This window comes from Salmo salar, chromosome ssa21, assembly GCF_905237065.1.
Source record: "Salmo salar chromosome ssa21, Ssal_v3.1, whole genome shotgun sequence".
NCBI classification, from domain to species: Eukaryota; Metazoa; Chordata; class Actinopteri; order Salmoniformes; family Salmonidae; genus Salmo; species Salmo salar.
The window spans coordinates 40181358-40209324 of record NC_059462.1 but is presented as its reverse complement, the minus strand read 5'-3'; the positions used below and the strand labels follow the sequence as shown (position 1 = coordinate 40209324).

Below are 27967 nucleotides of genomic sequence, written 5' to 3'. Positions count from 1 at the left end.
TGAACTTTAAGAAGTGGAAAGTTGTCCTGCAACAGGGTGATCAAATTAAGATCCTACATCTGTAGTAACCTGTTATGTTCTTTTCTTATATTCCTATTTTTCTAACCACCTCAACTTAATCTATGATAAAATCACCCCACAAAACAAAAGGCATCCTTTGCAGCTAAACATCAAATATACTGTAGGTAGACGTTATTTTGCTAGCTGTAATTATATGTTGACATACCAGCCAAAAGTTTGGACACACCTACTCATTCAAGGGGTTTTCTTTATTTGTACTATTTTCAACATTGTAGAATAATAGTGAGGACATCAAAACTATGAAATAACACATGGAATCATGTAGCCTTGCACACTCTTGGCATTCTCTCAACCAGATTCACCTGGAATGCTTTTCCAACAGTTTTGAAGGAGTTCCCACATATGCTGAGCACTTGTTGGCTGCTTTTCCTTCACTCTGCGGTCCAACTCATCCCAAACCATCTCAATTGGGTTGAGGTTGGGTGATTGTGGAGGCCAGGTCATCTGATGCAGCACTCCATCACTCTCCTTCTTGGTCAAATAGCCCTTACACAGCCTGGAAGTGTGTTGGGTCATTGTCCTGTTGAAAAACAAATGATAGTCCCACTAAGCGCAAACCAGATGGGATGGCGTATCGCTGCAGAATGCTGTGGTAGCCATGCTAGTTAAGTATGCCTTGAATTCAAAATAAATCACAGACAGTGTCACCTGCAAAGCACCCCCACAACATCGCACCTTCTCCTCCATGCTTCGCCACACATGCAGAGATCATCCTTTCACTTACCCTGCGTCTCACAAAGACACGCCAGTTGGAACCAAAAATCTCAAATTTGGACTCATTAGACCAAAGGACGTATTTACACCGGTCTAATGTCCATTGCTCGTGTTTCTTGGCCCAAGCAAGTCTCTTCTTCTTATTGGTGTTCTTTAGTAGTTGTTTCTTTGCAGCAATTTGACCATGAAGGAGTGAGTCTCCTCTGAACAGTTGATGTTGGCATGTGTCTGTTACTTGAACTCTGTGAAACATTTATTTGGGCTGCATTTTCGGAGGCTGGTAAGTCTAATGAACTTATCCTCTGCAGCAGAGGTAACTCTGGGTCTTTTCCTGTCGCGGTCCTCATGAGAGACAGTTTTATCATAGCCCTTGATGGTTTTTGCAACTGCACTTGAAGAAACTTTCAAAGTTCTTGAATAAATAAATAAAGAAAATAAAGAAAAAACATTGAATGAGTAGGTGTATCCAAACTTTTGACTGGTACTGTATATCAATCTGTATTACTGAAGTATCACGTAAGATCCGCAATAAAATGTCACGTTAATTTCCAGTTGAGCCGACGTCTCCGCAACAGCGGGAACATTGCCTCGCTCTATAGTTATTTGACATGAGGATGGTTTTCATGGTGTGTAGAATTCATTAGGGTGGGTGCTGAAGAGTTAAGATAACGCCACTTTGCTTTCATGTGTCCCAGAGGGACGAGACCATGTGATTTCAAAGGAGACACAAAACAGTACTTTGGTTAAAAAAGAAAAAACGTGGATACTGTATTTGAAATGTACAAAAGCTATATACAACACAAACACACACACTCACACTGAGCATAGCCAAATGAATGAGCAGTATACCTATACATACTATAAGGCTACTTTAACTCCAGGAAACAAACTAAATAAAAACGTAGGAGTTGCGGTATATCATTGTCTTTGATATGATTCGTAATCAAAGTAATATGTTCCTTATTTGAATCTCCATACAGTCCATGTCTAGCTCAGAACTCAGGGAAGAGGGAGGGGTAATGAATCCACTAATTAGTGTGTGATCATGTCCACAGAGAACACATGGAGTACTTGCATATTCCTTTAGAGATCTGATTCCTCCTAGACATTGCGAGGCATGGGGATCCATGTGTATCTTCACAGACTGGCTGACACTGAGGCAGATCTCTGTCCTTTTCAATCATACAGTCAGTCTCACAAGGAGGAGGGTCCATAGAGGGTTCTACATTTTTTGGAGGGCACTTGGAGGATATTTTATACAGACTGAAAGGGGCCATCTCCTGCTGTACGCTAGGGTCTGGTTTCCCGGATACAGATTAAGCCTAGTTCTGGACTAAAAATAATTTTCAATGGATAATCTCTACTGAGCATGGGTTTTAGTCCAGCACTAGGCTTAATCTTCGTCCGGGAAACCGCCCTAAAAGCTTGGCAAGGGAACCTGTTCCACTGCAAGCTCCTCTATATACGGATAGACGTAAACAATGTAGCATCACAATGTTATATAGTGGCATCATACTGTAATCGGCTTGCAATAATTACGTCTCTTCAACATCATTTAAACCACGTACCTTACAGTATATTTATAAACATGATGGAAGGTTGTAATGAGAAAAATGATATTCTAATATTTTCATATGCATTTTTTCTTGGCAACATCGTTACATGTATGTACGTTTTATGAGTTCACATATTACTCAAACTTGACCTTTTTATCAAGGCACTTGGTGAACTGCTTTCAGTGCACTGCTTTTTAAAAGGTAACAAACATCAAATAATACTGAGCAATAGACACATTTGCCAATGTATTTTTATACCCTTGTCTATTTTTATTCGTAGATACAAAGTATGGCTTTTTAAAACAGTGATACAAATACCCCTTATGTCTTTGCTACACTTACTTTATCAACATAAACATTACTTAAAATGTACTTGAGCAAATATTACATATAACTGGATAAGCAAAGTCTCTATACAGGCAGGTGGAGATTGACATTCTCCTGATAAGTAACTATTTCCATAAGGTATTGTTACATATAATCAGAGCTTTTATAGTACATTTTTCCTGATGCTTTCTTGAAATGGTCTGAATATACAAGGGGGCGTCCCAATAATCTCTCCTTCCTCCTGAAGTGTGCACTACTCCCCACAAATTTAAAAGCATTGGATTGGTGTAGGCATGGGCCAGAGGGAGTTTCCATTCACCAATCATTTCCTTTGAAATTCATGAAAGGAAGTGAACACGTGAACACTTCAGGAGAAAAACTATTGGGATGCAGCCAAGGCATTAGCTCATCATGTTGAGGAACTTGCTCTCCTCAGCCAGTGCGGTCAACATGGAGTTCATATCGCCGATGGCCATGTTACCGATCCCTGCTGGTACGGAGGCCAGGGTCACAGAGTTACGGGGGGTGGTGAGCCTGGAGGAGTTCTGGGACAGACTTGTGAGGAGCCCGGGGCTGAGGGTCCCCGACATCAGGCTGGAGTGGTCACCATCATCCAACATGGCATCAAAGTCAATCTGGGCGTGCTCCACACCAGAGGAGTCCACGGTGCTGGTGACCTGGTTGACCCCTGGGGATGCCATGATAATGGTGGTGCCTACCGGTGCCTGGGGTGTGCAGGGGGACATGGGGGAGTCGAAACTCAGGTTGTTGCTGGGCTCGAACATGTGTATCTGGCCAGTGTATAACATTGGAGTGTTAGAGTTGGAGTTTCCATTTTGTCCGACGTTATGTGCTGCGGTGCGGCCTGGCTTCTTTGGACTGGCCTCAGAGGTGTTGTGATTGAAGTCAGACTGAAGGAAACGGTTCTGCATCGTACTGCTGGATCTTACATGTTGTCTGGACATAGACTTGGTCTCCATGGGAAGCCTGGGCTGCATCCCATCTCTGATCCCAGTATGGACGGCTTGCTGCTGAGGCGTACTACTGTAGTTCAGCTGCTCAATCTGATTCATGTGAGGGGGATAGCTTTCAACCTGAGTCCTTGATCTGTAGTTTTGAATATCTGGATTATGTGTTGCCATTACACTGCCATTGGGCAGTGCCATGCCGTCGTAGTTGAGTCGTAGGCTGCCATTCCCAGATCCAGAGTTAGGGATGGGGACGATGTCTTGGCCGTATCCCTGCTGGGGACTCATCTGCTCAGTATAATTAATGCTGCATGGCTGCCTCTGTTGCTGTTGGACAGAGTTGATCCTTTGGGCGTTGCTTCTCTGGGTGTAGCCTTGAAGCTCTATGTTCTGGCTCATAGGCATCCCCTGCTGGTTACTGTTACTACCCATACTACCCTGGAAAGGTCCACAGTTCTGTCTCTGCTGAACCACTGCCAGGTTGTTGTTTCTGAGGAGGTTCTGCTTGGTGAGTCTTGAGGTGGCTGTGGCGTCCACAGTCCCTGAGCTGACCTCATTCCACTGCACTGGCATGTTTTTTTTGTTGTTCATACTGGGTGAGGTTGGGTACTGCTGTTGCTGTGATCCAGAACCAGGGCTCATCTTGTATGGCGTTAGGGGGGCCTGGCCTGACTCAGACAGGGGCATGTTGGTATCCACCATGGCCATCCTCCTTTGCCCATAGAACTGCTGCTGGGAGGAGGTCGTATTCCCTTGGACCTGGAAGCCGTGTGATTGGCTGTTGGTGTAGTCGGTGGGGCCTGCTGATTGGCCGGCGCCAGTGTTCTGAGACCTGAGATACTGAACGACATCATCAGGCAGCACCATGTCCTCATCCCCTGCATGGTCCAGCCCGTCCACAGCCATGGTCTCCATCACCACATTCTCTGAGATGCTGGGGGGCCGCGGGGCGAAAGGGTGGCGGTGCAGACTTCCGTCGGACCGTGTGTAGCCCTGCATGGCCAGGCCCCGGCGATCAGTAGAGGGAGGAGGCATCATGGAGTTGGGGTTCATACTGTTCATGCTGTTGTAGCGCTGGACCCTCGGCAGGGACAGTGGGTCCAAGGTGGGTCTGCGGACGGGATCGCTGGCTCGCCGTGGCAGGTTCACAGGGACCTCGTGGGGCATCCTACTATGGTTACTGTAGCCAATGTCGCTGCAGCGTCTGGGCACTGCTCCAGCAGGGGACTGGAACAGGTTGTAATGGGAGGAGCTCTCCCTCTCCTGGGAGTGTTCCCCATACAGGGCCATCCTGGTCCTGAGGCTCATGCGCTCCATGTTGGGCAGAGGTGTGGGTGGAGCTCCCCCGGTTGCGGCAGCATACTTGGCCTTAAGATGGTAGTGCTGAGCCGGGGTGAGGCTGAGCAAACTAGGGACGTTTCCACCACACTGGCTGGCCTCACTGGATCTCCGGGACAGGTCTGTGGAGATGGGGTCGTAGGAGTCGGCTGAGCTGATGTTGTTGTGGCGGTTGCTGAACTGCGAAGCTTCGGAAGAGCGGCGGCTGGAGTAGCAGGGGGAGATGCCCGAGGAGCGGCGGCTGGTGTAGGCTGAACTGGCAGTGCTGGTGTTGCTGTACCGGCGGCCCTGCTCATTCAGCTGGTTTAGCATGGTCACCTCGCATGATGACAGGTCACCAAGACGCTGACCAGGGTAGGGCCCGGGTGGAGCGATCATATTGGAGTTCTCCAGAAGGGAACCTGAGGAACCAACAAGAGGAACCACATTAGAACATATAGGGCAAAACACCTTTCTTGGTTTCTAAGGCTGCTTCACAAATTCCTGGTTATTTGGTCATTTGTACCCCTTTTTCTCCCCAATTTCATGATATCCAATTGGTAGTTACGGTCTTGTCCCATTGCTGCAACTCCCATATGGACTTGGGAGAGGCGAAGGTTGAGAGCCATGCATCCTCTGAAACATGCACTGCTTCTTGACACACTGCTCACTTAACCCGGCCGCACCAATTTGTCAGAGGAAACACCGTACAACTGGCGACCGTGTCAGTGTGCATGTGCCCGGCCCACAGCAGGAGTCACTAGAGCGCGATGGGACAAGGACATCCCGGCCGGCCAAACCCTCCCCTAACCCCGACGACCCTGTGCCAATTGTGTGCCGCCTCATGGCTCTCCCAGTCATGGCCGGCTGCGACACAGCCCAGGATCGATTCCGGATCTGTAGTGATGCCTCAAGCACTGTGATGCAGTGCTTTAGACCGATGTGCCACTCGGGAGGCCCTAGCGAGAATTTTTTTATAAGATAATATTTTTCTTCCTTGTCATCGTTTATTAAACTTTCAGCATTATGACGGTTCTTAACAACAGTTGTTATCAAAAACTCTATATAAAACTCTTACCAACAGAAGGAATAGGAGGCAGCTTGGTGTTGGTGTTCCGGATCTGTGGACCAGAGTTGGCCCAGGGACACGTGTCCCTCACATTCTTCAGCCTCTCCTTCTTGATGTTCTCCAGCTTGATGGTGACTCCTCCCCCTTTACAGAGCCCAAGCCCCACCCCTGCTGAGTTGCCGTGGGAGAGGGTGGAGGAGTCCACCATCGGAGGGTCATCCAGTGCACTCAGCTCCCCAAAGCTGCCCCCGCTGTGCAGGGCCATCTCTACTCCACTGTCATTGTTGTGGGCACTGCCAAGTGGCGATGGCTCACTGCTACATGACGAGTGACCGCCAGGGCTGGATTGATACGTCTGGAGAGGGGGACAGGATATTTGGTTTATGTTAGACACCAGATCAAGCCGATCAAGGGCTTTACATATTACTAAGTTGAACCGAGCCGAGCCAAACCAAGCTCTACTGAGTGGTTTTGTTCAGGTTGGCATGGTAGTGTGAAAAGGGTACCACTGTCAGACCAATTCAGGGCATGATCATTGTAAAAATATGCTTAAAGTATGTACAAGCTGGATGTAGAAGCCTAAGTGTTGTTGTTTCTTAGTTTACTCCAATTAGGGGAGGGGTGGTAGGGTTTGCGGGAAATAATAAAGGAAAACATAATGTAAAAAGATATGTATATATATATATGTATGTATGTATGTATGTGTATATATGTATATATGTATATATATGTGGGTATGTATGTGTATGTACAGTGGGGAGAACAAGTATTTGATACACTGGCGATTTTGCAGGTTTTCCTACTTACAAAGTGTGTAGAGGTCTGTAATTTTTATCATAGGTACACTTCAACTGTGAGAGACATAATCTAAAACAAAAATCCAGAAAATCACATTTGAAGTGTACCTATGATAAAAATTACAGACCTCTACATGCTTTGTAAGTAGGAAAACCTGCAAAATCGGCAGTGTATCAAATACTTGTTCTCCCCACTGTATGTATGTATGTATGTATGTATGTATGTATGTATGTATGTATGTATGTATGTATGTATGTATATATATATATATATATATATATACTGCTAAAAAAAATAAAGGGAACACTTAAACAACACATCCTAGATCTGAAAGAAAGAAATAATCGTATTAAATACTTTTTTCTTTACATAGTTGAATGTGCTGACAACAAAATCACACAAAAATAATCAATGGAAATCCAATTTATCAACCCATGGAGGTCTGGATTTGGAGTCACACTCAAAATTAAAGTGGAAAACCACACTACAGGCTGATCCAACTTTGATGTAATGTCCTTAAAACAAGTCAAAATGAGGCTCAGTAGTGTGTGTGGCCTCCACGTGCCTGTATGACCTCCCGACAACGCCTGGGCATGCTCCTGATGAGGTGGCGGATGGTCTCCTGAGGGATCTCCTCCCAGACCTGGACTAAAGCATCCGCCAACTCCTGGACAGTCTGTGGTGCAACGTGGCGTTGGTGGATGGAGCGAGACATGATGTCCCAGATGTGCTCAATTGGATTCAGGTCTGGGGAATGGGCGGGCCAGTCCATAGCATCAATGCCTTCCTCTTGCAGGAACTGCTGACACACTCCAGTCACATGAGGTCTAGCATTGTCTTGCATTAGGAGGAACCCAGGGCCAACAGCACCAGCATATGGTCTCACAACGGGTCTGAGGATCTCATCTCGGTACCTAATGGCAGTCAGGCTACCTCTGGTGAGCACATGGAGGCCCGCCAAAGAAATGCCACCCCACACCATGACTGACCCACCGCCAAACCGGTCATGCTGGAGGATGTTGCAGGCAGCAGAACGTTCTCCACGGCGTCTCCAGACTCTGTCACGTCTGTCACGTGCTCAGTGTGAACCAGCTTTCATCTGTGAAGAGCACAGGGCGCCAGTGGCGAATTTGCCAATCTTGGTGTTCTCTGGCAAATGCCAAACATCCTGCACGGTGTTGGGCTGTAAGCACAACCCCCACCTGTGGACGTCAGGCCCTCATACCACCCTCATGGAGTCTGTTTCTGACCGTTTGAGCAGACACATGCACATTTGTGGCCTGCTGGAGGTCATTTTTCAGGGCTCTGGCAGTGCTTCTCCTGCTCCTCCTTGCACAAAGGCGGAGGTAGCGGTCCTGCTGCTGGGTTGTTGCCCTCCTACGGCCTCCTCCACGTCTCCTGATGTACTGGCCTGTCTCCTGGTAGCGCCTCCATGCTCTGGACACTACGCTGACAGACACAGCAAACCTTCTTGCCATAGCTCACATTGATGTGCCATCCTGGATGAGCTGCACTACCTGAGCCACTTGTGTGGGTTGTAGACACCGTCTCATGCTACCACTAGAGTGAAAGCACCGCCAGCATTCAAAAGTGACCAAAACATCAGCCAGGAAGCATAGGAACTGAGAAGTGGTCTGTGGTTACCACCTGCAGAACCACTCCTTTATTGGGGGTGTCTTGCTAATTGCCTATAATTTCCACCTGTTGTCTATTCCATTTGCACAACAGCATGTGAAATTTATAGTCAATCAGTGTTGCTTCCTAAGTGGACAGTTTGATTTCACAGAAGTGTGATTGACTTGGAGTTACATTGTGTTGTTTAAGTGTTCCCTTTATTTTTTTGAGCAGTGTATTTACAAAAAAAATATGGGGGATTGGAAATGATGTAGACAATTACATTGATGGAAGCTACAATCTATCTGCAATATATAAATATAATATAAAAATATATAAAAATAATAATAATAATAATAATAATAATATATATGCTTAAAAGCCCAGTGCAGTCAAAAACGGGATTGTTCTGTGTTTTCTATATATTTTCACACTGAGGTTAGAATAATACTGTGAAATTGTAAAAAATATGTTAATGCCCTTTTAGTGTAAGGCCTGAAATGTCAGCCTGTTTTGGTGGGATGGAGTTTTGGCTTGCCTGGTGACATCACCAGGCAGTACGTTTGTTATTAGACCAATAAGAAAGAGTTCCAAACCTCTCTGCCAATAACAGCTAGTTTTCAGTTTCCCCTCCCCACTCAGACCACTCCCAGACAGTCCTAGCAAAATTCTTGCTTGAGAAATTGCTCTTTGCTAAGAACCTATTTTTGTTTCTTTTTGACCATTTTAATTGAAAAGGATCACAGTAAGGTACTTAATTGTTACCCAGAAATGATTTGATATTGAGAAAAAAATGTCTGTATTGGATAAAATATTAAATACTGGAATACAGTTGCACAATTCTGATTAATCAAGTATGTAAACTCTTTGCAAAACCACAAATTAAATAAATGATGTAGCCTAGCTACAGTTTCATAATGTTATTTATCATAGATGTGTTGGATTCATTTACAAAGGAAACAAGTATATTGTGGAGCGATGGAGGGATACTGTGAGTCTAATCACAGTCAAGTGTTGATAGTGATTAATTCTGACACAGACTGAACAAGAAAGAGTCTTGATCACAACTTGATTGCTGACACTATTTGTTCCACACACATGCTGAACAGTCCCGTTCTTGGAATATTAATTTGATAATGACTTTTATCATGGCCCGACAGACATTACTGTCAGATCACGTAGGCCACAGAGGAATATAACTGAATAAACTCATGCAAAAACATCAAACTGTAGACAGTACAGTATAGACTTTTAAAACCAGAAGCGCTTGGAAAGTGCTTGGTGTAATCCTCTATTCTTTCATACATAAAAGAACAGAGTAGTGCAATTTCAAATGTACAGATGCAAAATTGACATGCAGAGTTAGAAAGCATTGAAATGAAAGAGAAAATGTGGTGGTGCTTACCTCAGAGATGCCTGTCCGTTAGTGAAAGTGTTAAAGAAAGAGAAGCACATTCAAGTAGTGACCAGAGAGGTGAGTTGGATTAGGAGAAGGGTAGACCATCAGCAGGTCAATTGTCCATCACAGTTAGCTTGAAAGGTGATGGGATAGATGGTGAAATGCCTGCATTTGAGTCACAAGACTCAAATAACATAGAATATGTGTGAATGGTACTGATAGGATTTGCATTGACAGTTTAAGTAGTTAGTAGTTGAGAGGATTTTGACAATAGTCAAAGTCAATGCTTTGTTAAACAATTAGTGGTGATGACACATTGGAATGTCACACCCAGTCTTACCATCGAGTTCTCGGTCTTGATTGACTTGACCTGCAGGCAGTCCTCCACTCCTCTAGTAATGCTGTTGGCCTCCATCTTTCCATCTATCCCTCTATCACTCTGTTTGGCATTTGCCTCGTTCTCTCCATTTCCCTTGGGAGGACCCCTGGGAGGCACATCGCCACGTTGTTTCTTTGTGACGTGGGCCTCTGGTCCGTGAACCGTCTTCACATGCTTCCTGAGAGAGCTGGGGTCTGTGTAGCGTTTAGTGCACCCAGGGATCTTACAGATGTAGGGTTTCTGGGAAAAATTATTTAAAATGATGTCTTATTACCACATGCTTATGTTGATTACTGATTTCTTTCATTGTCTTCTGAAAATGCAATATATAAAATCAAAATTAATTTAAATGCGCATTAGTTGATTTAAATAATGGCAGTGGGTATATACTGTACGTAGATGTAGCTCAAAGTATGTCTTTGAGGTGATTGTCTACAAGAGCCTTACCTCATTGGAGTGTGTGCGGTTCTGGTGCTTGGCTCTGTCTGAGGCATTGGAGAAGGCTTTGTTGCAGCCCTCATGTTCACAGACGTACGGCTTCTCCCCTGTGTGGGACCTCAGGTGGGTCTTCAGGTTCTCCAGGCGAGAGTAGGCCTTACAGCATCCTTCAAACTAGAGAGAGGGAGGGAGAGAGACAAAGGTCAGTTAGACATAGCCTCAGAGACTCTTACATGTATCACGCAAAAGTATTTGCTCTTAGAGAAAAATTACTATTACAAGTATTTAAGCTAAGTAAGAGACCATGGAGAGCTTTGTTGAAACAAAGCATCAAAGCTGTTCTGTGTTTAGCTTTGGTATGCTACAATAGGCTATGCATTGATTTGGTATTCCTTCAGAGCGGCATACTGTGCTGTGCACTGTGGGTAATTGACAGTTTGTGTGAGATGGGATCACTCTATATTCGCTCAAAAGTGGACATAAAAGACCTATGATCCTCCCTTCAAAAACACAAGACTTGCTCGAGAGGGAGATAGCTGGGGGTGAATGAGATGCATGTGGGATTTAAAACTAAACTCTTTACACTTTAATAACTAATATCCTCCCCTCCTGTCAATCAGCCTTGTGAAGTTTCTAGTCAGAAGTATTTTAATGGACTGGACTCACAAGGCCTCATCAATGAGCTTTGAAGCTGAGGAAACTACACTGAATATGATCATCATGAGTGGACTGCATGCTACAGATGAGGCCCTAGAACTCATCTAGATGGAGAGGAAGTATCACTACTGGTAAGAAATAGGCTTGGAGTGAAGAAATACAGTAAAGTTATGGCCAATAGTTATTACAGGGTGCAAAGCATAACCCTATCTAGAGGTAGGACTTGTGTAGAAATGTGTTTAATACAAGGAGAGATAGTTATGTGAGTGGCTTATCCATGACCTATAATAGAAGGCTCTGGGCTTATTGAAATAATGTGTACATGCCCAGGTGCTAGTTGGGAGTTGGAGTTCTTACTGTGCATTTGTGTGGCTTCTCCCCAGTGTGTCTCCTCATGTGGACCACCAGCATGTACTGAGCTTTGAAGGGCTTCTGTTCTCTCGAGCACTCATCCCAATGGCACACAAACTCTTTCTTCTCCCCATGGATGTGGTCGTTGTTGATGTGCTGAAGAGAGAACAGGGAAACATGGGGTTACATCCATGTATCTCAGCTTGTTTCAGGATATGATCTTCTCAATCAACTGTCAGACTGTCTTTAAAGCTGTCCCTTTCCTGCTCAATCAAGGTGGGATTGTGTGTGTGTGTGTGTGTGTGTGTGTGTGTGTGTGTGTGTGTGTGTGTGTGTGTGTGTGTGTGTGTGTGTGTGTGTGTGTGTGTGTGTGTGTGTGGAAAAGTGAGACGTTTAGTCAGCAAAGAGCTTGTGAGAGCAGGCCTCCCAAACATCCCTCTCTGAGTTCCCTTCCCCAAGCCAGACCACGAGTGATAACGCCATCCATCATGGTTGACAGTTTGTCTACAAAGGATTGTGACTGTTTTGTCAGGTCCTGTGTCTCACACAGAGGGAGGGGACTTCCTTAACTAACCGGAAGAGAAATTAGGATCAGGAATAATCCTGAGTTGTCTGACAGTCACACCTGAGATTTACACACATCTCCTTCCCTCTCTCCCTCAGATGCACATGCTTCAACAGCTGATTATGTTCTTTGAGGAACACGTTGCACCCCCCCACCCTCATTTTGACCTCAGAATAACCTAAATTCTTCGGGTGATGGACTCTACAAAGTGTCGAAAGTGTTCTACAGGGACACTGGCTCATGTTGACTCCAATGCCTCCCACAGTTGTCAAGTTTGCTGGATGTCCTTTAGGTGATGGGCCATTCTTGATACACATGTGAAACTGCTAAGTGTGAAAAACCCAATTGCGTTGCAGTTCTCTACACAAACCGCTGCGCCTGGCACCTACTACCATACCCCGTTCAAAGGTACTTCAATCTTTTGTCTTGCCTATTTACTCTCTGAATGGCACACATACACAATCCATGTCTCAATTGTCTCAAGGCTTAAAAATCCTTGTTTAACCTGTCTCCGGCCATTAATCTACATCAGGCCTGGGCAAAGGCCGGCCCGGGGGCCATATTTGGCCCGCGAACCTGATTCAATACGGCCCGCGGCATCATGCTCAGATCCCATAAAGAATTTATGATAGTAAAGTTTTGAAAAACATATTTGTTATTCAAATGAAAAGCCCAGTGAATACTTGCCTTTGTGTAATGATTTAACTCCCATCACTTGTGGGACATTTATTTTGAAGGCACGTATAAATAACAACTGCACGAGGACAGACAGTGACTGACAGGCTGACACACGTCACAGTTACAAATAGTAGCTAGCTAGAAAATGCACAAAAATGTGTTTTTCAAAGATTTCAAAGAAAAGGAAAGTAGATAATGAATGTAGGGTGGTCCAGCAAGAGTGGACATTGAAATATTTATTTATTGAGGTATCAGGGAAAGCTGTGTGCTTAGTGTGCAAAGAGAGCATCACTGTCTTGAAAGATTACAACTTGTCCCGACACTTCCAGACGAAGCATGCTGAGAAATATAGGAATATGTCTTCTGAGCAGAGGGCAAGTGCATCGAAAGAGTTGCTTTCTCAGTTGCAAAAGCAGCATGGACTTTTCACAAAACTGCATTCAGCAAATGACAGAATTGCGAGAGCTAGATATGTACTGTCCCACAAGATTGCTAAACATAGCAAGCCATTCGCTGAGGGCAAATTCATTAAAGAATGTTTAATTGACTCTGCAGCAATACCTTGACCCGACAAGAAAGAGATGTTTAAAAATGTTTCCCTGTCAAGACGAACAGTGACACGGCGTGTTGTGGACATCGCAGAGAATATGGAACAACAGTTGAAAGACAAGGTAAAGGATTTCACCTATTTCTCCTTGGCCCTGGATGAGAGCAGTGATGCACGTGACATGGCACAGTTGTTGATGTTCTGACGAGACATAACCCCAGACTTTGAAATTACAGAGGGGGTTGCTTCAGTGCAGTCAATGAAGAGCACAACCATAGCGAAATATTTATTGGAGGAGGTTAATAAGTGTGTGGCAAAGCTGGGACTGAGTTTTGAAAAGTTATCCAGTGTGACCACTGGTGGGTTCCCAAACTTAACAGGAAAAAACGTTGGCCTTTTGAAAAGGATACAAGATCAAGTAGCTGAGCTGAGCCCAGATCAGAAATTATTTTCCTGCATTGCATTATTCATCAGGAGGTGCTCTGTAAATGTGTTCTGAAAATGAGCCATGTTGTGGATACAGTCACTAAAGTGGTAAACTTCATAAGAGCAAAATCTTTAAACCACAGGCAGTTTGTCTCACTGTTGGAGGAGACAGAGTTGGGTCATGCAGATCTCCCCTACCACACAAACGTGAGATGGCTGAGTTTGGGGAAGGTGGTTAAAAGGGTGTGGAACCTAAAGTTGGAGATGGCTGAGTTTTTGCAAATGAAAGGAAAATGTTGATTTCCCTCAACTGCAAGATAAAGAATGGTTGGCTGATTTTGCGTTCACCGTGGACATCATGGCCCTCATGAATGAACTGAATTCCAAACTACAAGGGAAGGGCCTTTTTGCACATCAGATGTACAGCTTGTCAAAGCCTTCAAGGGAAAATTACTCCTCCTGACCCGCCAAGTAGAAGCCAACAATCTCACCCACCTTCTGACACTACTAGTCTGTTCCCTATCAGATGACCAGTGGGAGAAGTATATATCACTGCTGCGTGCTTTGAACGGTGAGTTCTCGTTGTTTGAGGATTTCAAAGTGTTGGAAAATGACATGCTGTTGGTATCCTCTCCTTTCACCTTCAACGTGGATAACGCTCCCACTGACCTGCAACTTGATCTTATCAATCTTCAGTCTGATGCAGTGATTGGTGAACTATTCAAAACAATGTCACTGACGAGGTTCTATGCATCTCTCGACGACAAAACTTTACAAAGATTAGGAGTCATGCTCAGAAGATGTTTGCACTGTTTGGGTCAACCTATGTATGTGAACAGACATTTTCAGTGATGAAATATAACAAGTCAAGGCGCAGATCATCACTTACTGATTCACCTCTCAGCAATCCTGCGCATAGCGACGTCAGAAACTATACCTGATTTCACTGCTCTAGTCAATGCCCATCAGAGACTTCACTCCTCACTCTGATTGAGTAATTTAAATGTAATGTCGAGCTCTCGCTCTTTCTTGTGTTGTTGTGCATACCCGTTAACAAGAGTTCTGTCCATGGTGCTGAATGCACAGTGTACCTTTCCCTCCGTGTAGTTCATTGCATGTTTAATAATGAAAATACCTTCCAAAAGGAGAACATGGATGTGGTTTATTTCTGTGCATGTTAAAAAGTAAAATAAATAGCATATCTGGACGTGATTTACAGTAGATACAGTGAGGGAAAAAAGTATTTGATCCCCTGCTGATTTTGTACGTTTGCCCACTGACAAAGACATTATCAGTCTATAATTTTAATAGTAGGTTTATTTGAACAGTGAGAGACAGAATAACAACAAAAAAATCCAGAAAAACGCATGTCAAAAAATGTTATAAATTGATTTGCATTTTAATGAGGGAAATAAGTATTTGACCCCTCTGCAAAACATGACTTAGTACTTGGTGGCAAAACCCTTGTTGGCAATCACAGAGGTCAGATGTTTCTTGTAGTTGGCCACCAGGTTTGCACACATCTCAGGAGGAATTTTGTCCCACTCCTCTTTGCAGATCTTCTCCAAGTCATTAAGGTTTCGAGGCTGACGTTTGGCAACTCGAACCTTCAGCTCCCTCCACAGATTTCCTATGGGATTAAGGTCTGGAGACTGGCTAGGCCACTCCATGACCTTAATGTGCTTCTTCTTGAGCCACTCCTTTGTCGCCTTGGCCATGTGTTTTGGGTCATTGTCATGCTGGAATACCCACCCACGACCCATTTTCAATGCCCTGGCTGAGGGAAGGAGGTTCTCACCCAAGATTTGAAGGTACATGGCCCCGTCCATCGTCCCTTTGATGCGGTGAAGATGTCCTGTCCCCTTAGCAGAAAAACACCCCCAAAGCATAATGTTTCCACCTCCATGTTTGACAGTGGGGATGGTGTTCTTGGGGTCATAGGCAGCATTCCCCCTCCTCCAAACATGGCGAGTTGAGTTGATGCCAAAGAGCTCCATTTTGGTCTCATCTGACGACAACACTTTCACCCAGTTGTCCTCTGAATCATTCCGATGTTCATTGGCAAACTTCAGACGGGCATGTATATGTGCTTTCTTAAGCAGGAGGACCTTGCGGGCGCTGCAGGATTTCAGTCCTTCACGGCGTAGTGTGTTACCAATTGTTTTCTTGGTGACTATGGTCCCAGCTGCCTTGAGATCATTGACAAGATCCTCCCGTGTAGTTCTGGGCTGATTCCTCACCGTTCTCATGATCATTGCAACTCCACGAGGTGAGATCTTGCATGAAGCCCCAGGCCGAGGGAGATTGCCAGTTCTTTTGTGTTTCTTCCATTTGCGAATAATCGCACCAACTGTTGTCACCTTCTCACCAAGCTGCTTGGTGATGGTCTTGTAGCCCATTCCAGCCCTGTGTAGGTCTACAATCTTGTCCCTGACATCCTTGGAGAGCTCTTTGGTCTTGGCCATGGTGGAGAGTATGGAATCTGATTGATTGTTTGCTTCTGTGGACAGGTGTCTTTTATACAGGTAACAAACTGAGATTAGGAGCACTCCCTTTAAGAGTGTGCTCCTAATCTCAGCTCGTTACCTGTATAAAAGACACCTGGGAGCCAGAAATCTTTCTGATTGAGAGGGGGGTCAAATACTTATTTCCCTCATTAAAATGCAAATCAATTTATAACATTTTTGACATGCGTTTTTCTGGATTTTTTTGTTGTTATTCTGTCTCTCACTGTTCAAATAAACCTACCATTAAAATTATAGACTGATCATTTTTTTTGTCAGTGGGCAAACGTACAAAATCAGCAGGGGATCAAATACTTTTTTCCCTCACTGTATATCTGTCAACACAGTCATACACATGATGTATAATCCTGTAATATGATTCTGGCCCGTAATAGCAAAAATATATTCCAATGTGGCCCTCCATGGAAAATAATTGCCCAGGCCTGATCTACACTGATTGAAATAGATTTAACAAGTGACATCAATAAGGGATCAGTTGTTCCTAATATTATGTACACTCAGTGTATATGCATACGTTCTTTACTTGAGGATTTCAAAAACATGACAGTGATTGGACATAAATGTCTAGAGTTACATTCCATTGAGCTACAGAAAACTAACTGACAATGAAAAACACTGATTTCTTGTTTCGAGGGAACTGCCTGTCTTTCATAGAAGTGTGTGGTCAGGAGGTCAGGAATAGTCACTCTGTCATTCTGATGTATTGCCTAGGCACGCAATGCCACTTGGTAGGATTACCCTGTCTGGTGCCCCTCCATTTCGACTAAGCCCTTAATTACAGTATATCCCGTCCTTTAGGCCCAGACAACCCGAATACTCATGTTACACACACACACACACACACACACACACACACACACACACACACACACACACACACACACACACACACACACACACACACACACACACACACACACACACACACACACACACACACACACACACACACACACACAAACAACCACATGGAAAATATTCACATCCCCAGGTAAACCACTTAATTTCCTCTGAACCTTTACCCTGTACTATACCTTACTCATGTGGCCACTGTCACAAGCAAGAAGCAAATGGAGCAAGACTCCTTCCCCTCTTCAAGTCGGTTACATCCCATATGCCACCCTATTCCATAAATAGTGCACTACTTTTGACCAGAGCCCTATAGGGAATAGGGTGCCATTTGGGATGTAGATGTATACCCACTGACTGGGTTAGCGGTTGAGGATCATTCCTACCCAGTTCTTTTTTTAGAGAATGAGGAGTGGATAAAGAAGTGTGTGGCCTGCAAAAGGCTTACATTTTCAGCCATGTACTCTTCATACCCGTTACATCTGCCCCTGCCACGCCCTCTACTTCTCATCCTGTGTCTCCCTAACCTGCCGCCACTTCCCCAGTGCTCTCTCCCTCTCTCTCTCTCTGTGTGGGTGTATCTGATTGTGTGTGTGGAGACAGGTGTGCTGGAGTCAGAGCAGATCCCCACCAGCTGCAACCTGTTCCATAATCAAAACCTCTACAAATACTCAGCCCTGCCACTTCCACGTTGCCAGATCGTAGCCTTTGCTCAGTCAGTCAGCATTTCAAGCCGTTTGTTCCTGCATTGATCTTGTTATCCTGTGGTGCCTGTTTTCCCTAGCCTGACACTGCTCTTCTCTCCGCTACAGTTCCTTCCGTCCCTGTCTCCATTCCCTCGTCTCGTCAGTCCTGCTTCCCAGCCCTGGACCCCTGCTCTACTGCTTCCTTGGATTCCGCTCCGCCCCTACTTCCCTTGCCCCAGCCGCAGCCTCAGTTCCTGGTTCCCTGCTACCCGCCAGAGCTCCCCCTGGCCTGCACCCCATCTCCCCCCTGCTTTTCAATAAATACCTTGGTTACCTTATCCAGTCTCTTCGTTTGAGTCTGCACTTGGGTTCACCTGCTCCACCCCACATAACAATACCATACTGAAACCATAATATGGGGCTACTCGGGAAGGATTAGTTGGGGTAAATAGAACCTAGAAGCTCTATGCCATAATTTAGTGTTTTTTCAAGGTGTGTGATTTCACTGGTGAGAACATTGTGTGAAACCTTGGATCTACAGTACAGGGGCATGTGTACAGTAATGTAGATGAAGGTATAAAGTCCTATCAAACTCTTAGCAGCAGACTCTCAGCTATTACATCTACATCTACCGAGATATAATTAGAAGTTACTGTAACAAGAGACTCATTCATAAATACATTATTTTATAACACTGTATTTACAATTGACATATACTGTTAGTATTTTTCTTCCTGGCTGCTTAACCCTTGTTCCAGAGAGTTGTGGTATGTTCTTTGCTTCACCTCTGTCCATCCATACCCCACGCCCTACAATCTACACCCTACAATCCACACCCCATGCCCTACAATCTACACCCTACAATCCACACCCAACACCCTATAATCTATGCCCTACAATCCACACTCCACGCCCTACAATCTACACCCTACAATCCACACCCCACGCCCTACAATCTACACCTACAATCCACATCCCATGCCCTACAATCTACACCCTACAATTAGAGGTCGACCGATTATGATTTTTCAACGCCGATACCGATTATTGGAGGGCCCAAAAAAGCCGCTACCGATTAATCGGTCGATTTAAAAAATATGTATTTATTTGTAATAATGACAATTACAACAATACTGAATGAACACTTATTTTAACTTAATATAATACATAAATAAAATCAATTTAGCCTCAAATAAATAATGAAACATGTTCAATTTGGTTTAAATAATGCAAAAACAAAGTGTTGGAGGAGAAAGTAAAAGTGCAATATGTGCCATGTAAGAAAGCTAACGTTTAAGTTCCTTGCTCAGAACATGAGAACATATGAAAGCTGGTGGTTCCTTTTAACATGAGTCTTCAATATTCCCAGGTAAGAAGTTTTAGGTTGTAGTTATTATAGGAATTATAAGACTATTTCTCTCTATACGATTTGTATTTCATATACCTTTGACTATTGAATGTTCTTATAGGCACTTTAGTATTGCCAGTGTAACAGTATAGCTTCCGTGCCTCTCCTTGCTCCTAACTGGGCTCGAACCAGGAACACATCGACAACAGCCACCCTCGAAGCAGCGTTACCCATGCAGAGCAAGGGGAACAACTACTCCAAGTCTCAGAGCGAGTGACGTTTGAAACGCTATTAGTGCGCACCCGCTAACTAGCTAGCCATTTCACATCGGTTACACCAGCCTAATCTTGGGAGTTGACAGGATTGAGGTCATAAACAGCGCAATGCATTGTGAAGGCCTGCTGGCAAATGCATGAAAGTGGTGTTTGAATGAACGCTTACGAGCCTGCTGCTGTCTACCATATCTCAGTCAGACTGCTCTATCAAATCATAGACTTAATTATAACATAATAACACACAGAAATATGAGCCTTAGGTCATTAATATGGTCGAATCCGGAAACTATCATCTCGAAAACAAAACGTTTTTCATGTCAGTGAAATACGGAACCGTTCCGTATTTTATCTAACGGGTGGCATCCCTAAGTCTAAATATTCCTGTTACATTGTACAACCTTCAATGTTATGTCATAATTACGTAAAATTCTGGCAAATTAGTTCGCAACGAGCCAGGCAGCCCAAACTGTTGCATATACCCTGACTCTGCGTGCAATGAACGCAAAATGACACAATTTCACCTGGTTAATATTGCCTGCTAACCTGGATTTATTTTAGCTAAATATGCAGGTTTAAAAATATATACTTCTGTGTATTGATTTTAAGAAAGGCATTGATGTTTATGGTTATGTACAGTCGTGCAACGATTGCGCTTTTTTCTCAAATGCGCTTTTTTTAAATCATCCCCCGTTTGGTGAAGTTGGCTGTCTTTGTTAGGAAGAAATAGTCTTCACAGTTCGCAACGAGCCAGGCGGCCCAAACTGTTGCATATACCCTGACTCTATTTGCAAGAGAAGTGACACATTTTCCCTAGTTAAAAGAAATTCATGTTAGCAGGCAATATTAACTAAATATGCAGGTTTAAAAATATATACTTGTGTATTGATTTTAAGATAGGCATTGATGTTTATGGTTTAAGCAACGTGTACCTAAGCGATTATATGCAACGCATGACAGGCTAGATAAACTAGTAATATCATCAACCATGTGTAGCTAACTAGTGATTATGATTGATTGATTGTTTTTTATAAGATAAGTGTAATGCTAGCTAGCAACTTACCTTGGCTTCTTACTGCATTCGCGTAACAAGCAGGCTCCTCGTGGAGTGCAATGTAAAGCAGGTGGTTAGAGCGTTGGATAAGTTTAATGCTAGCTAGCTACCGTAAGGTTGCAAGATTGAATCCCCGAGCTGACAAGTTAAAAATCTGTCGTTCTGCCCCTGAACAAGGCAGTTAACCCACCGTTCCTAGGCCGTCATTGAAAATAAGAATGTGTTCTTAACTGACTTGCCTAGTTAAATAAAGGTAAAAAAAATTATAATAATAATCGCCCAAATCGGCGTCCAAAAATACAGATTTCCGATTGTTATGAAAACTCGAAATCGGCCCTAATTAATCGGCCATTCCGATTAATCGGTCGACCTCTACCTACAATCCACACCGCACGCCCTACAATCCACACCCCACGCTCTACAATCTACACCCCCACACCCTATAATCCACAACCCACGCCCTACAATCCACACCAGCAGGTCCCATCTCTGTTTTCTGATCCCCTCAGCCCGACAGAGCAGCAGAGTAGGGGGATGGATGCTGGAACTACCAGGAGAAGGGGGAGAAGTGAGAGTGTGGGGGAGGAGAGGTGAGTTTAAGGGGGAAAGATGGGGTAAAAGGGGTTCTTAGTTGGCTCTCCTCCTTGACTTTCCTTGTCAGGACAGTCTGGGACCGGGGTGCTGAGAGTGGAGGGAGAGGGTGGAAGGGGGGGAGAAAGGGGCTCCAAGATGAATCCACTCCTGACCTGTAACACTGGGAGTTAGAGACTCCAGACCATTGCAGACTCAGCTCAGAGACTCCCAGTCTGGATACTGGGCTGACACATGCCCCCTGCCACCTGTCTGTCAGGTTGGTGAAACCCAATTGTTAATCACAGCCTATGGGAGTGGAGCAGCAGAGAAGGCTGCGTCGGGAGTTTGGTGGAGAAGAAAGGAATAGAACAAAGTTCAAAGGTCAGAGGTCAGAGCCAGGGGTTCGGGGTTACAGCTGCAGGGCCATTAGTGTACCTATGTCTCCTCAGTCACAATCAACAGGCTTCATTAACCCTGCGCGTGTCTACCACAGGAAAGGATCAACAGCTGTGACCCCCAACCCCTGGCTCTGACCTGGCACTGACTGGTTAAATCTTAAACTTGACGCACTGACTCTAACCCTGCACACTTCAAGGATGAGCAGAGGAGGCCGTTTTGAACTTTATTTCTTTTTCTTTTTTAAATGTGAGGTCTTTTGTACTTTTTCCTGTATCTGTATGCCTCTCTCTGTGTGCCTCTCTCTATGTGACTCTCTCTGTGTGACTCTCTCTCTCTCTCTCAAAAACATGGTTTCCATGTGTTTGATACCATTCTGTTCACTCCATTCCAGCCATTATCCTCCTCTCACCAGCCTCCTCTGATTGGCACCCCATGTCATCGTAATAGCGGAGAATAGTTAATTTGTTGAAGAGTGTTGTCATACTGTCCCTTAAGCTAGATGAAACAGTATTGAGAGTCAGAGGCATACCCCTGGCTGTAATGGCACCAGCAGCTCCCTCCTCACAGATGTCCTAACTCTCTGAGGTAACTAAAGATCACTTAAGTGATAATGCCCGAGAAGCCGGTGCTTGGAGGATATACTGGCACGGGAGTTGATAGGCCCGAGATGAAGTCGAGGGATGGCAAACTGTGCCAATATATCCCCCAAACACCGGCTTCGAGGGCATTATCACTTTTATATTATCATTAAAAACATTATTTTTATGAATTTATTCATACTATTTCATCCTTGCACAAGATATAGTCCTGACACAAATTTAGGGTTGCTACCCAAGCCAGCTGCCAGAGACGCGACCCAGTCGTTCAGTCTTTTTGTTCTGTATGTATGGTCGTTCCTCTAAATGTTCCATTGCCATACTGGCTGGCAACGTTGTTATATCTTTCTTGCTAGCTAGCCGACTACGGCTAACTTACAGTCACGTTAAACAGTGCAGCCAGAATAATAGCAAAGTAGCTGCATTTGCGTTTGTTTAAGCTGTTTTCTAGTGACATTTATTTGGATATATCCATAACGATGAGCTAATGATGTGCGATTTCACTTGGCATAGAAAATGCGCTCTCTCGTTAGGACACTGTTGTTCGGTGGAGCTAGCCAACAACACAGCTAACACAATCACTTCAAACTGAAGCTGGAAAGACTGCAAACTTGCTGTACTTTGTTTCGTTTTGCCTGTTTTCTACTGACATTTATTTGTATATACTGTATATCCATAAAAATGATGTTGATTCATGATTTCGACTGGCTGAGAAATGCTGCCTGCCTGTCTGTCTGTCTCATCTCGACTCCTGACCCCTACATGTTCATTACGATGGTACAGCCGGAGATCGAATACTGCAACACTGTTTCAATACTGAAACAATGTTGCAAATGATGGAGAGACAGACAGCAAGGATAATACAAATTTCCACTGTTGAAAACTAAAAGAAATGGGAGATAATGTCTAGATGCTTTTTACAGTGGAGATCAAGTTTATAAATTGTCTGGCTGTGTCACGGGCGTCGTAGTGATTGGACCAAAATGCAGCGGGGATGTGAATGCTCATTTTCTTCTTTATTAAATAAATGAACACTGAACAAAAAGAACGACGAAAACAGTCCTGTCAGGCACACAGCTAAACAAGAAACAACTACCCACAAAACCCATAGAAAAACACCCCTACTAAATAGGACCTTCAATTAGAGGCAACGAGGAACAGCTGCCTCCAATTGAAGGTCAAAACAATAAACTAAACATAGAAATAGAATAACTAGAAATTAGAACATAGAAATACAAAACATAGAACACTACCCAAAAACCCCGACAACACAAAACAAACACACCCCTGCCACGTCCTGACCAACCTACAATAACAAATCCCCCCCCCAAAGGTGCATACCCCGGATGCACCTAAACATAAAAAACACAAAAATAAACCCAAACTAAAGGGAGGGAAGGGAGGGTGGCCACCGTCACCGACTGTTCTTGTGCTACACCCCCCCCCCCTCCCCAATCCTCCTAATACGGAGGTGGCTCAGGCTCCGGCCTTAGTCCCCAACCTAACTTGTCCTCCCCCGCTGAAGGCTCAGGGCTAAGGCGCGTTGCTGGAGACCTCGGGTTGACGCGCATCCCTGGAGACCTCAGACTGGCGGGCGACTCCGGGAGCTCCGGACTGGAGGGCGACTCTGGCTGCGCCGATTCCGGACTGTAGGGCGACTCTGGCTGCGCCGATTCCGGACTGTAGGGCGACTCTCTCGGTTCTGGACTGTAGGCCGTCTCTCTCGGTTCCGGACTGTAGGCTGTCTCTCTCGGTTCCGGACTGTAGGCCGTCTCTCTTGGTTCCGGACTGTAGGACGTCGCCAGAAGCACTGGACGGGGAACTGTCGCCGGAAGCTCTGGATGGGGTACTGTCGTCAGAAGCTCTGGACAGGGTACTGTCACCGGAAGCTCTGGACGGGGAACTGTCACCGGAAGCTCTGGGCGGGGTACTGTCACCGGAAGCTCTGGACGGGGTACTGTCGTCGGAAGCTCTGGACGGGGACTGCGCACTGAAAGCCTGATGCATGGGGCTGGCTTTGGAGACGCCAGACTATTTACGCACCACAGGGCTAGTGTGAGGAGCAGGAGCAGGACGTACTGGACTGGGCTGACGCACTGGAGGCCTGGTGCGTGGGGCTGGTACTGGAGGTACCAGACTGGGGAAACGCACCCCAAGGCTAGTGCGAGGAGCGGGAACAGGACGTACTGGACTGGGCTGACGCACTGGAGGCCTGGTGCGTGGTGCTGGCTTTGGAGATGCCAGACTAGGGACACGCACCTTGAGGCTAGTGCGAGGAGCAGGAACTGGATACACCGGGCCATGAACCAGCACTGGAGGTCTGGAGCGCACAGCCTGCACCACCCGGCCTGGCTGGGTAGTCACAGTAGCCCTGCACGGGCGGAGTGCTGGCACAGGGCGAACAGGGCTGTGCAGACGCCTGATGGCTGCCGTGCGTAGAGCAGGCGCAGGGTAGCCTGGGCCCAGGAGACGCACCGTTGGCCAGATGCGCTGTGCAGGCATACTCCTACCAGGCTGCCCACCCACTCTAGCACGGCACTTGCGAGGGGCTGGGATCGCTCGCACCGGACTGTGCGTGCGCATGGCGAGACCTCCGCATAGACCGGCGCTCTCCTGATCCGCTGCTCCCCATAAAGAGCACGGGAAGTTGGCTTAGGGCTCTTGCCTGACCTAGCCACACTCCCCGTGTGCGGCGTATAATGCCTCATAACGGCGCCGCTCCGCCTTGGCTGCCTCCAGCTCCTCCTTAGGGCGACGGTATTCCCCAGCCTGGTGCCATGGTCCAGCCCCGTCCAGAATTTCCTCCCATGTCCACGATTCCAGATAGCTCCTCTCCTGGTGCTGCTCCTTCCTCCGCTGCTTGGTCCGTTGTTGGTGGGTAGTTCTGTCACAGGCGTCGTAGTGTTTGGACCAAAATGCAGCGGGGATGTGAATGCTCATTTTCTTCTTTATTAAATAAATGAACACTGAACAAAAAGAACGACGAAAACAGTCCTGTCAGGCACACAGCTAAACAAGAAACAACTACCCACAAAACCCATAGAAAAACACCCCTACTAAATAGGATCTTCAATTAGAGGCAACGAGGAACAGCTGCCTCCAATTGAAGGTCAAAACAATAAACTAAACATAGAAATAGAATAACTAGAAAATACAATATAGAAATACAAAACATAGAACACTACCCAAAAACCCCGACAACACAAAACAAACACACCCCTGCCACGTCCTGACCAACCTACACTAACAAATAACCCCTTATACTGGTCAGGACGTGACAGGCTGGGCTGATGGATTGCCAGGGAGATGGAACAGAGTAAAGCCGGTGGTAACTTGTGGAATAGACACCGGCTGCAATGTGGTTTTAACCAATCAGCATCCAGGATTAGACCCACTTGTTGTATAATTTATAATAACTCACGTGAACGAGCTGGTCCTGGGTGTCGTACTCCTTGGTGCAGCCATCCCAGTGACAGTTGGTCTCGTAGACAGCCTCTGGCTCCTGCTTCCACTCATCTTTATCCCGCTCCTCACTCAGGTCCAGGACATGCTCCTGTGGACCAGAGGACTCAGTCAGAGAGGGGTTCATGACTGTGTCTGACGTGCATGCACGCACACAGTATGTGTGTTTGTGTGTGTGTGTGTTAAGTGTGTGTGTGTGTGTGTGTGTTGACAATAGCATATCGCTACCAACTATACTGTACTATTCTGCAATTGCTTATCTGCTTCCTGATGATCTAAGATTGCTTTTGCACAACTCACTGTAAATATAAGAAAAAGCAACAACACAGTTTGTCTTATTGATCTAGTGTAAAAGGACCCGGTATTTTATATTTCTGTATGCCATTTATAAAGATCAATTAAGTGAGAGGTCGTGGGGTCCCATACCTGAGAGCACGGTGATATGGACCGGGGTCCCACTGCTTCTGTCTTGACCTTGTGCCTCTTGGTGATCATGGGGTTGACTGTGCTGCTCACCGCCGGGTCGCCACCAGCATTCTGCAGGAGAGAGAAGGAGTTAGACGTTAGAGAGACCCAGGCTATACCAGCCTTCTGAAGGACATTCTGTAGAGCGAGAGGTAGAGTTCAGATAGAGTGGTCCTTTGTGGCTCAGTTGGTAAGAGTGTCGAGTTCAATTCACACAGGGATTACATACAAAATGTCTGCTAAGTGGCCAAATAGAAGAAGGAGTCAGAGAGTTACGGTGCTCTGGTGCGAAGAGATGGAGGCAGCGTGAAGATAACCCAGAGTGGCTCTGGCTGACTGGCTCTGTTCTATGGCAACGTGATGATGTGAGGGTTGGTTGGTTCCAGAGACAACCTGAGCCAGCCAAGCACCAGGCTCAGGGCACATAACTCGTATAGCGACCCACCACAGAGAAACAGTTTAGACTGCTTTATGAGAGTCAGCCAGGGGAAATATGAAAAGAAAGAAATTATTACCCACACTGCAACGCTCAGAGCTTTGATCCTCCGACCAACTCTTAACACGACAGACAGACACAGCCTTTTAAAGCCTCAGTCACAGGCTCTGAGGAGGAGACACTCAGTGTGTGTGTGTGTGTTTAAGCATCATAAGAAAATATATGAAGGAAGGGTTCGGAGTCAGTGAGGAGGGGTCTCTCTAATCTCACCCAGCCACTACACTACAGTACAGTACAGTACAGTACACTACACTACACTACACTACAGTACAGTACACTACAGTACACTACAGTACACTACAGTACACTACACTACACTACAGTACACTACAGTACAGTACACTACAGTACACTACACTACACTACACTACAGTACACTACACTACACTACAGTACAGTACAGTACAGTACAGTACAGTACAGTACAGTACAGTACTGACTGTGCTTCTGGGATCTCACTAACACCAGGTGAAATGTGGTTCTGTTCACTGTCAAGCTGAGGGGGAATTCAGCTCTCTCTGCCTGTGTGTGAGTGTGTCTCTCTGTGTGTGTGTGTATGTGTGTGTGTGTGCGCACATTGGTTTAGTAAAATAGACATGGTGATGGAATGTATGGGTGTCTGTGTGTGTCTGAGGGGGAGATGGTAAATGAGGGGGAAGTTTACATTCATAGAGACCATATTGTATACAATCCGTTGATAAAGGAGACAGAGGAAACACTTCTAAGAACTGAGACAGATAAAAACAGCTGCTAGTGGGAGGGAGTCATCCTCCAGCTGAAACATCTCTCACCAAAAACACTTGACAGTTTATGAGAATCTTGGGCTGGATTAATTTACCATGACATCATTTTACCAATAACATAACTTGTACACAATGTACATATAATTCATGTTAGAGAGCTCTGGGTGTTCGTTAGGGCATCTTCACTTCATTTCAGTACATCTTGTGTTTTGTGTCAACTGAACATGACCCCAGATTCTGTGAGATGACAGATGTAGACTATTATTATATTACCCCTGTCTGTCTGGTTAGCAGGGATGCAAACTTGTCACCTTTCAGCGAAATTCGCCGTTTTGAGTGGGGGGGTTGGATCACTACTGGCTGTAAGCGAACGAGTGATGCGTGTTTGGAGCAATACTGGCTGTATCCAAGGCTCAGCCAATCGTTTACATAACAACAGAAATCAGCGCAACAAGCGACTGAAGAGACAACCATCAGCGCGCGCTCTGGAAAGACAGCGGAGAGTGGAAAGGCAGCTTGCCAGCTACAGCAGGGCGTCCCTGAACGATAACGAAGACGTAACGTTAGATGAGAAGCCTGACCACGGAGACTGGGGTGAGAAGGTGATGAAACCTA

At 45.4% G+C, this 27967-nt stretch overlaps 1 protein-coding gene across 3 annotated transcripts in view; it reads right to left on the bottom strand.

The window, feature by feature from the left end:
* Positions 1-1533: 1533 nt before the first annotated feature.
* Positions 1534-27967, bottom strand: part of LOC106582360 (zinc finger protein GLI2) — a 242808-nt gene continuing 216374 nt past the window's right edge. For all 3 annotated transcript variants that reach the window (XM_045704761.1, XM_045704760.1, XM_014165414.2), the window contains 7 exons: positions 26075-26185; positions 25608-25739; positions 11675-11824; positions 10670-10834; positions 10184-10462; positions 6042-6387; positions 1534-5385 (listed from right to left, as the gene is read on the bottom strand). In XM_045704761.1, coding sequence (XP_045560717.1) covers positions 3080-5385; positions 6042-6387; positions 10184-10462; positions 10670-10834; positions 11675-11824; positions 25608-25739; positions 26075-26185 — 3489 coding nt within the window. In that variant the 3' untranslated portion in view covers positions 1534-3079. The remainder of the gene's footprint in view (positions 5386-6041; positions 6388-10183; positions 10463-10669; positions 10835-11674; positions 11825-25607; positions 25740-26074; positions 26186-27967) is intronic.